A 12,565-nucleotide genomic window follows, 5' to 3' on the forward strand; every position below is an offset into this window, starting at 1 on the left:
AAAACACGCTAATTTTTTTTTTTTCCTATTTATTTTTCTTGAAACGTAAACAAGCAGTGCTTAGCCTGGCGGCGAGGCTAGTAAAGCATGGCGGGCCGCCAGGCTTATAATACACTGGGGGAAACCCTGTACTACAAACACCAGTTTTATCAATTAAAAAATATGTTCTTAAAGAATAAATGTTGTGGTCATATGACCTCCATAATCATAGGGTAGACTGCTGGTCTATCAGATGCCCATTCACACAAAGCGTCAACAGTTCACTGCTGAAGAAGCTGCTTGTTGAAAAAAGTAATTAGATCACATTTGTTGTTTTAGTGCTAATGGGTCATGGAAAGCTCTAAGGTCATTTCCAAGTGAGACTTCAGGTCTACAAGAGATTTATGTTTTGAAGTGTAAAGTCTTCGCTTAGATTTTGTTTTGTGAAAACAATCAATGAGAAATTGGGCAGTAAATTAAATTACTAAATAATCAAGTATTTCTAGGAAGAAAAAAAAGTTATTTTTGTTTAACCAATTAAAATAATTAGGTAATCAGATTTAAAATATCCGATAACATGAATATCACAAACAGCAAATAGTTTGGAATACAGCAGAAATGAACGGATAAAAATAACCAGCTGACTTTAATATTTTTCTTCACAGAGGGAACACAAAGAAGAATCAAGGTCATGCACTATCAGTCAGTTTTTCAAACAGCTGATTCCTCGTTTTGTCTTTTCCAGACACCAAAGTGAAATCTTACTGCTGCTTCTTTTAGTAATAAAAGAGCAGTGCTCAGTTTGTCAAAAATCTGAGAATGAATTACCTGCAGGCAAATAAAGATCAGATTAAAAATTTAGATAGAGGTACAAAAAAGTGTTTTTCAATTTGTGTTCCTGTGTTTGTTTTATGCCTCTGCCACTTTGACTTTGAACAAATTCATTCTGGAGTATGCTTGAAAGAAAACTTAAACTGACCACAGGAGGGTCTCCAAGGCAATTCCTCTATTTGACATCACAAATTACCTTCAAATAATGACAAATTTGTATTTTTAACAGAGGTAGATCAGTTCCTGCAACTTCAATTTGAGTAATTTGAACACTTTTATATTTTGTGGCATTAAGAAAAGGAGCAAAACTAATACATAGCAGCTTTCTGTGAATATTTTGTCTGTTTATTGTTCTGCGTCTGAGCCTTCTTCCCTGTTAACGTACCTTGAGTCAGCATCAAATCAAAATCAAATTTTATTTGTATAGCACATTTCAGCAGCAAGGCATTTCAAAGTGCTTTACATCAGTGGTCCCCAACCCCCGGTCCACCAATTGGTACCGGGCTGCGCAAGAAGTAATTAAATATTTCCGTTTTATGTATTATAAAAGTCTGGAGGATCTTTTATTTTGAAAATCCTTTAACCGGATTCTCTCGGTTACTTGCGCGCCAACACTGAGCCCACAAGCAGCAAAATGAGTAAGAAACAGATCAGATGTCTTTGGAAAGTTTCTTTGCAAAGGGGAAAAGGCCCAGAGAAGAAACAGGAGGATGGATTGATCCCGGACCGGTAGGTGAGTCCCACATTACAAGTCCGCTCTGCGTAACATGCGGCGACCGGCTGCTAATGAGGCAATGAAGCTTCAAACTGCTTCACCAGTAGAGACCAAGCAAGCTGTGGATATAAGCAACACTTTGGGTGTCATTGTCGATCAACACTCCCTGATGGGACCGTCTCGTTGCAGAGAAACAAGCTCAGAGCTCCCGTTAGTCATTATCGTGAGTTAAAATTTTCACGAAAGTAAAATGTTCGTTTTTGTGGCGCATGTGTATCTTATTTTGAAGGGATATGTAAACGTTACCATAGCGACCAGAGTCAGAGAGCGTTTGGGCAGTAGTCGAGAGGAGATGAGTAGAGCTTTTGAGTCTTAAGTCTGGTTTAGACGGCAAGATTTAAGGATTGTTGGCCGATTCTCCAAACCTCTGTGACCACAGAGCTGATAAAAATACAACAGGTTGGATCGGTTTGTGTGTTCAGCCACAAGGCAGGAGCAACACGAACCGATTCCAGTCACGAACATCCCGATTCCAGAGGATAATCCAGTAAAACCCCCAACATAGCATACGGGAATTTAGAATAACCAAACACAGATGACGATGTAGAAACAATAGTGACAGTTTGTGGAGTCATTTTTAAGAGATAAAAGACGTAACAAAAAGAAAAGGCGGTGATAAAAGACAGCGGGAGCAGCCGCTCTATTTGCTGCACTATGATTTAGAGGTGACTATGTTTTTTCATAGTTAACATTTTTAACTGAATAAACATAATACAGATATAATAATGACCATATAATAATAAACATTTCCACATATCATCTCCGATATCCATCAGACTCTCAGTTGCTCGATATGTCAGCGGTTTGGGATTCCCCTCTGTTCTTACGTCACCGCGTCACCTGTCACATTCAACAGGTTGTATTCTCGTTCCCATTCAGGGTAAACCCCACAGGCTGCGATAAAAGGATCAAGACAACCCAAATAGGGTATATTCAGGATTTAGCTGGAACACCAACATGCAGGGGAGGGGTGAACCGTCAGATAAGGCTTTTATCTGACGGTTCACCTCTCCCCACCCCCCTTCTTCCTGGCTGCAGCAAAATTTCCAAGTCTTGACCGGTCCACGGTAATAAAAAGGTTGGGGACCACTGCTTTACATCATTAAACACAAAAACACAGAGTCATGCAACATTGAATAAACAATCAAAAACATTAAATTTCTTTCCGAGTCATAGTTCTGCCCTTCGAATCGGCAACCTAACCACATCCTGACTGTCATTCTAGAACCCAGAAACAGGTCCTGCTACATTCTGCAGTGCTGCTGAACATTTCCACTGTTTTCTTCATTTTGTGTTTCTGCCTCCCACACAAGGCCTTTGAGACCGCTCGACGGTCGATTTGTGAGTCTAATGTGCAGAAAGAGGAAGTTGCAGCTGCCGCAGCCCCGGTGGAATCCGCGCATCCGCTCTGCCTCTGAAGGAGGGATTACACATTAAACCCAGAGACAGAGAGATGGAAGAAGAAGAAAAAAACTGTTTTTCTCTGGGAGACATTGCAGAGACAATAGAATAAAGGGAGCTTTCCTGACTAAAGCCAACAGGGTTTAGGAGAACGAGGAACTGCTGTCATTTTCTATTTGTTTTTTCGCCCTGCAGGCAGAGATGCTTTTATACATTGTAAGGCTGTAAATAAAAGATAATGGCAGATGAAATGGGACTAAGAAAAGACTTTACAGATATTGGGAACAAATAATACTGGGCTTTTTTTTTAATGTTAAGGAAAGCATGATGAAATATTCACTGCAGTAAGGGTATTTCAGACTATTTCAATGGTGGAGGAAACTCACTTTTCTGCCCGTGATCTCGTTTGCTTGGTCACTACCCAGAGTTGGTGACCATAGATCAGGTTGAGGACAAAGATATACTGTTCAATCTCTTTACCGATCAGATTGACCAACAAGAAACTATTTAAACTGTATTTTGGGCCATGAAATAAATGACTGGCTAACTTCTTTCAGTGGAATCACTTCAGAAAGTCCAACTGAACGCACAAGGTTGCTTGAAAAGAACGCCTTCTGTATGACTGAGGATCTTAAGGTGTAAGATTCAGTTGCTCCAAAGACGACCCACAACACCCAAAAACGTCCAACGAATACCAAGACGTCCCAATCCAGGAAGTTCCCTGCTAATTTTGCTGCTACTTGTGCAGAACTCACTGCATTGGGTGCCACAGCTGAGCATCAGCATTGAGAGTGAGGTGAAGATTTTTAGGCAAAGACAGAAATTCTGCAGGAACTACAGGCATGGACAGCAGAAGATTGGTTCAATTGATTTCCTCTGATGAATCCCACGTTTGATCATTTGGACAAGGGAGAAAGGTTTAGTCGTGTCAAACTGCATCATCACTGCAACATCCTGAATGATGCACATAGAAAGGGCTTAGTCAAAGTTCTGCCCCCAAACTCTGCCACAAATAAAGTGTGGGATTAAAATGTTGTCCAAGAGCAGCTTCTTTCAAAAACCTAGAAGCAACTCAGTCATAACTGATGGATTTTCCAGTATGAGGGACCATTGTGCGAAAATGCAAAACGGCAATGATGAGTGGCAACAGAATGGTGAATCTGTAGAGTTGCAGTCAGAAAACTCCTTAGATAACCTGTGGTTACCTCCCAAAATGCCCTCCTCCCAAAGCAGCCATGTTCAGTTCGCTTTGATCCAGTCCATTTGCCTATGAAGTCTGGTTCATGTGAATACGCAACCACACTCTGATACGGACCAAAACGGTGAGCTCTGGTCCACCTGAAAACCTCGGTCTAGGGCTAGTGAACTCTAGAGCATTTTCCCAACGACAGAGAAACCTTACAACCTCTAAAATCTGAAGCCACTCTATTTTTTTTTACATTTCATGAAGAAGGAAGTTGAGCTCATTATCTTCTTCTTAGGTTTCAATTTTTCCTTCAGAGGTTCTTGGTGCAGCGCCCCCGAGCCAAGGAGGAGAGCAGTTTTTCAAACAATTTGGTTCCTTTGACACAATGTAGTGTGAAAGAAAACCACAGCAGCTGACTGGGGACCAAATGTTGCAATTTTGGTCCCCAATCGAACAGAGTCTACCGTACTATCAGGTATGAATGTCAATCACGACTTAATCCAGCATATGAGAGTAAAATGACAGCTAGGAGAAACATTAGTGCTGTGACTTTTCAATAAATTGGATGCAGTTGCCAATAAAAATTTCAAAACTGATACAAATCTGTCAATTGACCATATAAATAAAAGTCACAACAAACATTTCTATCACTTCCTAAACGTTTTTCCATAACTGTAGATAAAATTTAATTTCCATCCAAACTGGACCAAACTGTAGAATTGTTATCTTAACCTGTAGAACCCAAACCGACTCAATCACTGGCGACTGCTCATCATTACCGTCGACAAGAAAAAAGCAGCTCACTATTCTGTCTAAAATAAAACAAATACTTTTCACATTTTCCCCCACATAGGCATATTAAATGACATTTAAAGAGTCAGGCTCCAATTGGAGATGTTGGAGGTTTTAATTTCAAGCATAACCTTTAAAAAAGCAAAAAAAAAAAAAAAAAAAAAAAAAAAACAGGAAGCAGAGCTGCTGGGAACGTGATGGGCTTCCTGAGAAGTTCTCAGGTCAGAAGGCTAACAGTGACAGCCACTAACGCCAGAAGATGGAGGTCGCTGTATCATTGACTGTTCAGAGGAGAATTAAATTATGACCTGCCACCATCATCAAAACGAAGATATGAAAGTGGAGGCAGCAGTACTTAAATGAACAATCCTGAAGGGTTGGACTAAAGGGTTACTGAAAAAAACAGAAAATCAGGTTTACATATCTTGAAGAAATAGTTATGTGATTACTTTTTAATATCAATCACATTTTGATTAACATCAACATGTTTTGTTAATGCTTCTATTAAATTTCTTCCACTGTAGGCTGGCTTAGCATAATGCTGGTCTTATTCACATAAGCTTCACTATCGATGTAAGGATTATACATATCCATTACTAATACATTAGTATTAGAAATGAATACCTTAGAATTAATTAATGCCTTAGAATTAGAAATGTCAGAGCATTTTTTATTTTTGACTTGTGGAAATTTTTTTTACATTTTTTATTTACTTTAAAACCATGATCAATTGCAGAGACCTTTTCTTTTTACATCAACAAGTAATGAACCATAAATAGATGCTCATTTCATATGTCAATCAGTTTTATTTTAATCGTACATTCCCGCAACAAGGCAGTTCAAAGTGCCACAAAAGCAAAAAGCCATAAAAAAAATCATAGGGTCACCAATTTAAGAACAAATGGTGACACAGTTTATTGAGTGACACCATCAATACACGTCATATATAATGCATATATTAACAATATTCCATTAATTATGTTTTAAAGGCATCTCTAAACAGATGGGTTTTAGTCTTGGTTTCGGACGTTGAATGCCAACAACATAATTAACATAGACCTCAGAAATTTATTGATTTGGATTTTGACATAGATTTGACAGATTTAGAATCCAGAGTCAGAATTTGATTTTCTGTTTTTTTTCCCTTCAGTGGCCCTAACCCTCTTCTGTATGTATTAGGGCCATTTAGAAGAGGGTGTTGTTGCATGAGTATGCAACAACACCAGCCTAAAAATGGCTGAACTTTAAGGCTAACTGAGCCCTAAATGCAGCTAGGGAGACAGAAGGAGAGAGTCGATCAAATCTTGAGGATCCACAGCATCTTGTAGGCGCCCGCCTGCAACTCTGAACCCATTTCTCCGTCTCTGTCTATGAAAGGCTCTGCAGTCAGCCATACGCACAGGAAGGTCAGAGACTCTACGACTCTTCAACTTTTCTTCAACACATCACTGCCCTCTCCCTGCAGTCACCACGGCAACACGGCTGAGGACAATGCAGCGCAGAGCGTTGCCATTACTCAGGTCAGTGACTAGGACTGATCCGCAACGAATACGAGTGGGATCGCTTCCAGGAAGGGGACATGGTGCGCAGGCTTTGACTGCGGCTGCAGGTGGAGCAACAGAAGTCATTCAAAACACAGACATGCAAGAACGAAGCTGCACCAACACAGCTACAGCAGGGACAGTAACTAGAGACGATCTGGTGGGAGAGTGTTGAGATCTATGAGCTATAAAGTCATAAATTCTGTTTGTGCTTTTAAAAAACAGATTCTCTAAAAAATAACACAATAAGATCTTTAAAGTACAGCCATTAGACATAGTAGTTAAATACAAAAGGTACTATCTAAAATAGCAGTTTTGTCAAAGGTAAAATCAGATTTACATTTCATAAACTAAAACGGAAAAACTTGTGTTACGAGGCTGTTTCACATTTCCTTTCCTCAGTTTCCTTGGAGACATTAATTCAGAAAGCATCAATTCATGAAAATATCAAAACTTTGATGCAAAGATGACACAAATCAGGCCATAGCATGATACTTCCACCATCACAGCTACAGAAGCTGTTCCACACAGCTCATGAAGCCAAACGACAACTTGTCTTTTTTTTTATTTTTAATTGGTTGCTCAAGATCCACTTTTTTGTTTGAAAGCAGAACTGCTTTCAGTGGTACTCTGTAGGTTTCCCTGCCTTTTAATAAACGGTATGGCTTTAAAGCCCAGTGAGTTGAAACATTAGGCCTGTCACCACAACAAATTTTGCTGGATGATAAATTGTCCCAGAAATTTTTGAGATAAATGATATTGTTGTTTTCAGACCATTTTTAAGTAACATATTGACAATGGCAACATCATGCAATTTTGTTCTCTCTCAAAAGACCAATGAAACTTTTATTTTGTGCAGAACTTGCAACACTAGAACTGGAAGACGTTTTAATATCCAAAATTACAAAACAATACAACATAAATACAAGCCACTTAAACCCACTTCACAATTTTTTTGCCCTGACAATCCCCCTTACGACGATCATAGAACATTAAACGTTCTAAGATTGTCACTTGTGATAACCGATCATCCCGTAGTGTGTGGTATGTTACGACTGATCGAGTCCAGTCGGTAGAACGTCGGGACCCAACTGGGAGCGAGAACGCAGCCTGTTGAATGTGACAGGTAGTCAATCAGAAAGTACAGTGACGTAATCACGGAGGGTAATCCTAAACAGCTGACATCGGAGATGATATGTGGAAACAACATTAATGTTTATTCAACATTTCATGAGAGGAATATCCACAGAAAAGACAAAGAGAGGAGTTGGAGCAAAAATGCTACCGCAGTTGATAAACCGGTAACTTTTCAGCTGTTCATCGTTAACGTGACATAAATAGGTTATCATTCAGTCAGGGCTTGACGCTGACACTAGCCACATGCATTGCAGGTAGATTGCAGTTGTGACTAGTAAAACATTGATTAATGCCTGGTTTTAGTCATAGCCATTATGTAGCCATTACTGTGTGCCCATTGTTCTCAATGTAATTGTAAACATTAAAACGGCAACTACTAATTAATCGATGAAGCTTAAAGAAACGACAGAACAGAAAACAATCTAAACACACAAATGGTAACGATGGAAAAAAATAATTCACCTCCATAGCATAGAGCAGCAAATAGAGCTGGGGCTCGCATTCTCTCCACTCCTTTATCCAACGTCCTTTCTTTTCGTTGCACCTTTTATTGCTTAAAATAAGCTGACAAACGATCCCTATTGCTTCTACATCGCCAGTTGTGTTTATTTACTATAAATTCACGTGTGATATAGTGGATTTTTACAAGATTGTATGTCTGGAATCTGACTGTCAGTGAGANTATTCAGGATTTAGCCGCAACTAAATTTTCAAGTCTTGACCGGTCCGCTGTAATAAAAAGGTTGGGGACCAATTTCCTAGAGGACATTTGTCATGTACTCCAGGGTGTATATTGCATAATAGTAGTTGCCCAAACAGACAGTAAATCCATGTGCACATCATACACACATAGTTAGAAACCTGAACAACATACACAACATTTTAAAAACAACACAATCCAAAGTACTGCTAACCTTCCAGCAACCTGTTATCTGTTTAAAACTTTGATTCAAAATGTTTATGGAGATGAGTGCAAAAGAGTATTTAAAACAGTTCAATTTAGTTTTTGGGATTTGTACCTTCTACTGATCTCATATTCCCCACACAGGATGTGGAACAGATCCAACAATACCCAACAAACAAGAAAGGCCCTAAGAAACCTTAAGAAACTTATTATAGTGAGCACTTCAAAAGATTACCAAAATCTGTCTAAATCTGTCAAAATATATGGAAAAATGTTGGACACTATGAACTCCAGTAAGTAAATTAGATTGAGGACATTAAGTGATCTCTTTTAAAGACAAGCTTTCGGTTTCTTTCTCCTTCAAACATCCTAAATGTGAGTTTACAGTGAAAAGTTATTCTCACTGCCTTCCACATTACAGATGAGATATATCTGAGTACACTGTGACCTGGGAAAGGTAGAAGGACGTCCTCTCTGCAATGTAAAGTGAAAGACGTCTACCTACATCTGCTTGTAAACCAACTGAGACATTTTCAACTGAATTTAAAGACAAACCGGTGTTTGCTGCTGAATTACCACTTCTGTGTGTCTTGCTCCTGATGCTACAAAAATGTCCATAATACACGTCTTCAAAATAATTTCGTCATCATATTAAATACAACTCTGGAGTTTCCATAGTCTATTTTTCCTGCTGTGTGCCTCAAAAAACACACTATTAGAAAAAGCTAGTGCTGTGCTTTGAACCAAAGCATAAAGAAGAGATTTCATTTTATCTAGGCATGTCTCATTCAGGATTTCTTTTCTCCTCATATGGATCCATTTCATTTATGTGTAGACATCAGGAGATACTTTATTAAAGTTAATAAAATCAAAGTCATGTTTTGGCTTGAAAACTGCAGTGTTAAAGTGCAGTTTCATTTCATAACCAATGACATTCTGGATAGGGCAACCCTTCTATTTTTCCTACAAAGCTCTCTTTTCTTACTGCAGCAGATCATTTGTCCCAACCAGTTTCTGCAGATCAGTCTCAGTATGGTGGTATGGTAAAATCATTAACTTCTGGCTCGTTATATTCTCTTGTCCTCCCGGATTCAATGATTCCATGTGTGGAAACAAAAGCCACATAGAGATGACAGTCAACACTCCACGTCATACATTTTCAGAGTTTATTCTAACATTTAAAAGTATAAAATAACATTGACAACACAGACACTTCAAACACACTAAAATACAGATTCATTTACCTGAGACAAATGGAAAAGAAGAAGAAAGAAAGAAAAGCAAAGACCTCTTTGGAGAATTGCAAAAGCAAATCTAGTTTGTTCCTCACGTGCACAAACTTTTATAGTAAAGGCGTATTCTTCTCTTTAATTTATTCAAATAAGGCACATCTTTCCTCATCCAACCAGTTGTTGTCTCGGACCCTCTTAAAAGTTAGCTTTATTTTATAATTGGGGCCTGCCTATGCAATGCATGGCAGGAACCTACTGTTCTACACCCAATAAGCGGTCTCTTTATATCTTCATTTATTTTTCTTCCATCACCATTAATGCGACCCAAACCGCTGCGTGCACCCCCACAAAAGTGGTATCAAAACGTTCAGCTTGATCCCGAGAAAGGAACTATTACTTTTAGTGGGATTTTGAGTTAAAATGGCGACATAAATTGCGAAAAATCTGCAAAAAACGAGACTAAGTGTCTCAGAGAGGGCTTATGGTTTTTTGTCAGGGTCCTTGAGACCGACGCTGGGTTTCTCATAAGGATAGAAACTCTTTCTACCATACTGAGAAAGAGCCCAGGTGGCGATCGTTAATTACCATAGCAACGGGGGCCAGACAGGCAGTGACAAGTCTCACAAACAGGCGCAGAGAGGCCTCAATGCATTGTTATGAGCTTCTGTCATTGGACTCTGGTAGTGCAATGCTCCAACTTTGCAACATTTTGGAACTGCATGGATGCTTACTCAATGCATGAGTCCAGTGGTGCAAGCTTGCTGGCTTGCATGGATGTGTTACTGGTTAAGCGTCAGAACTCTAAATCCAAAGCGATGTACACATGTTGGGCAGGCTCCAGTTACATTTTTTTAGGCATTTAATATGTCTAGTTAATGACCTGCTGTTGTTGATGGAACCATAAATGTGGCTCTGTCTAAACATCCTGAAGGAGAAGGTCTAACCATCATTCTCGCTCAAACACACCTGGATTTTGAAGTGTCCTACTTAAAGTCTAGACTTTAATCCAACTAAGATGAAGAGGCGTGATTTTTAATCACGTAGTGCGTGAACAAACGTATTGACACGTGTGATTTTAATTGCAATTTTAATTCTTATGTAATGGAAACACAGCAATTGCGAAGTTGTGTTTTTTTGTACATTTATAATGGAAACACAGCTGGTGATGTAGCGGTGATACGCTGCTTCACATCCAGGAACACTGGAAATCCAACTCAGGAAGAACAGATGCCTGTCAGTGGAAAAAGTAGAAATACTACATTACAATGAACTACAGCCACAGGACGCCATTCATAAAACAGCAGGACCTCTATAATTTGACCGTGAATGTTTCATGGCAAAGATTGAGTGACATTTAGAAGGAAGCAGCCTCTTGCTGAAAAATGGCATCATCCATTCAAGACAGATCAATCAACGATGGAAACCACCAGCTGCTAAACAGAAAAGTGGTGTGGTGTGAAATTTGAAATATCCCTTTGTGTATTTTTTTTTTTTTTGTCCTTTCTGCCAGGTGAAGGAGGACTGGAAGTACGTGGCGATGGTCATTGACAGGATATTCCTCTGGATGTTTGTACTGGTGTGTATTCTGGGATCTGTGGGACTCTTCCTCCCTCCCTGGCTGGCTGGGATGATCTAGCAGCTTTGAGGAACATGAGAGCTGGCTGGCTTGTGACAGGCTTGTCACATGCAAGAAAAAAAAGGTTTATTGTGAATCTTTTTTCTTTCTGTTTCGGGGAACTCCATGTCACAGTCTTTGCCCTTATCCTTTGTAATCAAAAGGTTACTCACTGAGGAACAAGATGGAATATCTATCACTGATCCCTGTGGACACATACATTCTTTATGAAGGCAAAAGATCAACAACGAAAATACACTTCAATGCCACTCCATCCTGACTCTGAGCTGCACAGCTCAAACTGTCACGCTGTGATAAAACATGTGAAAAGCTGAATCCTGATACACCAGAAGACTTAACATCCAGATTGCTAATAATAGGACAATATGAGGTGGAATACATCCCAACAATACCAACATTGCAGTGTCTGGGTAGAACAGAGCTGACAATGAACTGATGTCATGAGATATTCATAAAGTAATGTTTCTGTGAAAATTTGTCTGAGTTTTTCCTTGGGATGGATATTTGATTTGTTTTAGATAGATGTGACTAACCTGATGTTAAATGTTGAATTGTGTCTGTTCTCTCAGGCTTCATAAGCATTCTGTTCTTTCATTAATGGCCACATGCACAGATAAACGCATACACTTTTAATATTTTCCTTGATAAGTATACACATGGATATGGTGGTGTGCTGTGAGGTTTCAGTCAGGGTCTTCAATAGACGTCAACTATACCTGAACAATATACACGTGCAGGACGATGCAAAAATTATGCAACACACCAAGCACCAGGATAATATGCAAATAAATAAAAATATGCCAAAAAAGCAACAATGGAGCCCAACAATGCATATATCAATGTATATTTTAACAAAATACACAGGAAACAGTGCACATAATGGCGTTACGTCGATCCCCGTTTCCCCATCAGATACTATTCCCCCTGCCTCTTCTCGCCGCTCCGCACCGCCCAAGCGGCAAAATACATGCGTGCTCGTTATGAGAAAACACGCACTTGTTCAGCGCGCTTATCTGGAGAACTACAGACACCATGAAAACAAACAATGCGTTTCGGCAAAGTTGTCACACTTTATTCACGTTTTTGTGAGAAAATAATTACAATAATAATAAATATTTATGTGTGAATGTGTGTATATATATATATATATA

The 12,565-nt window shown here is 39.2% G+C and overlaps 1 protein-coding gene across 1 annotated transcript in view; it reads left to right on the top strand.

Annotated features, from left to right (window-relative positions):
• Positions 1–11,882, top strand: part of LOC106941279 (neuronal acetylcholine receptor subunit alpha-2-like) — a 25,257-nt gene extending 13,375 nt beyond the window's left edge. Inside the window, exon 6 of the mRNA XM_015024239.1 lies at positions 11,289–11,882. Coding sequence (XP_014879725.1) covers positions 11,289–11,414 — 126 coding nt within the window. The 3' untranslated portion in view covers positions 11,415–11,882. The remainder of the gene's footprint in view (positions 1–11,288) is intronic.
• The last annotated feature ends 683 nt before the right edge of the window (positions 11,883–12,565 follow it).

This window comes from Poecilia latipinna, unplaced genomic scaffold, assembly GCF_001443285.1.
Source record: "Poecilia latipinna isolate Pla-1442-1.1 unplaced genomic scaffold, P_latipinna-1.0 Scaffold3584, whole genome shotgun sequence".
NCBI classification, from domain to species: domain Eukaryota; kingdom Metazoa; phylum Chordata; class Actinopteri; order Cyprinodontiformes; family Poeciliidae; genus Poecilia; species Poecilia latipinna.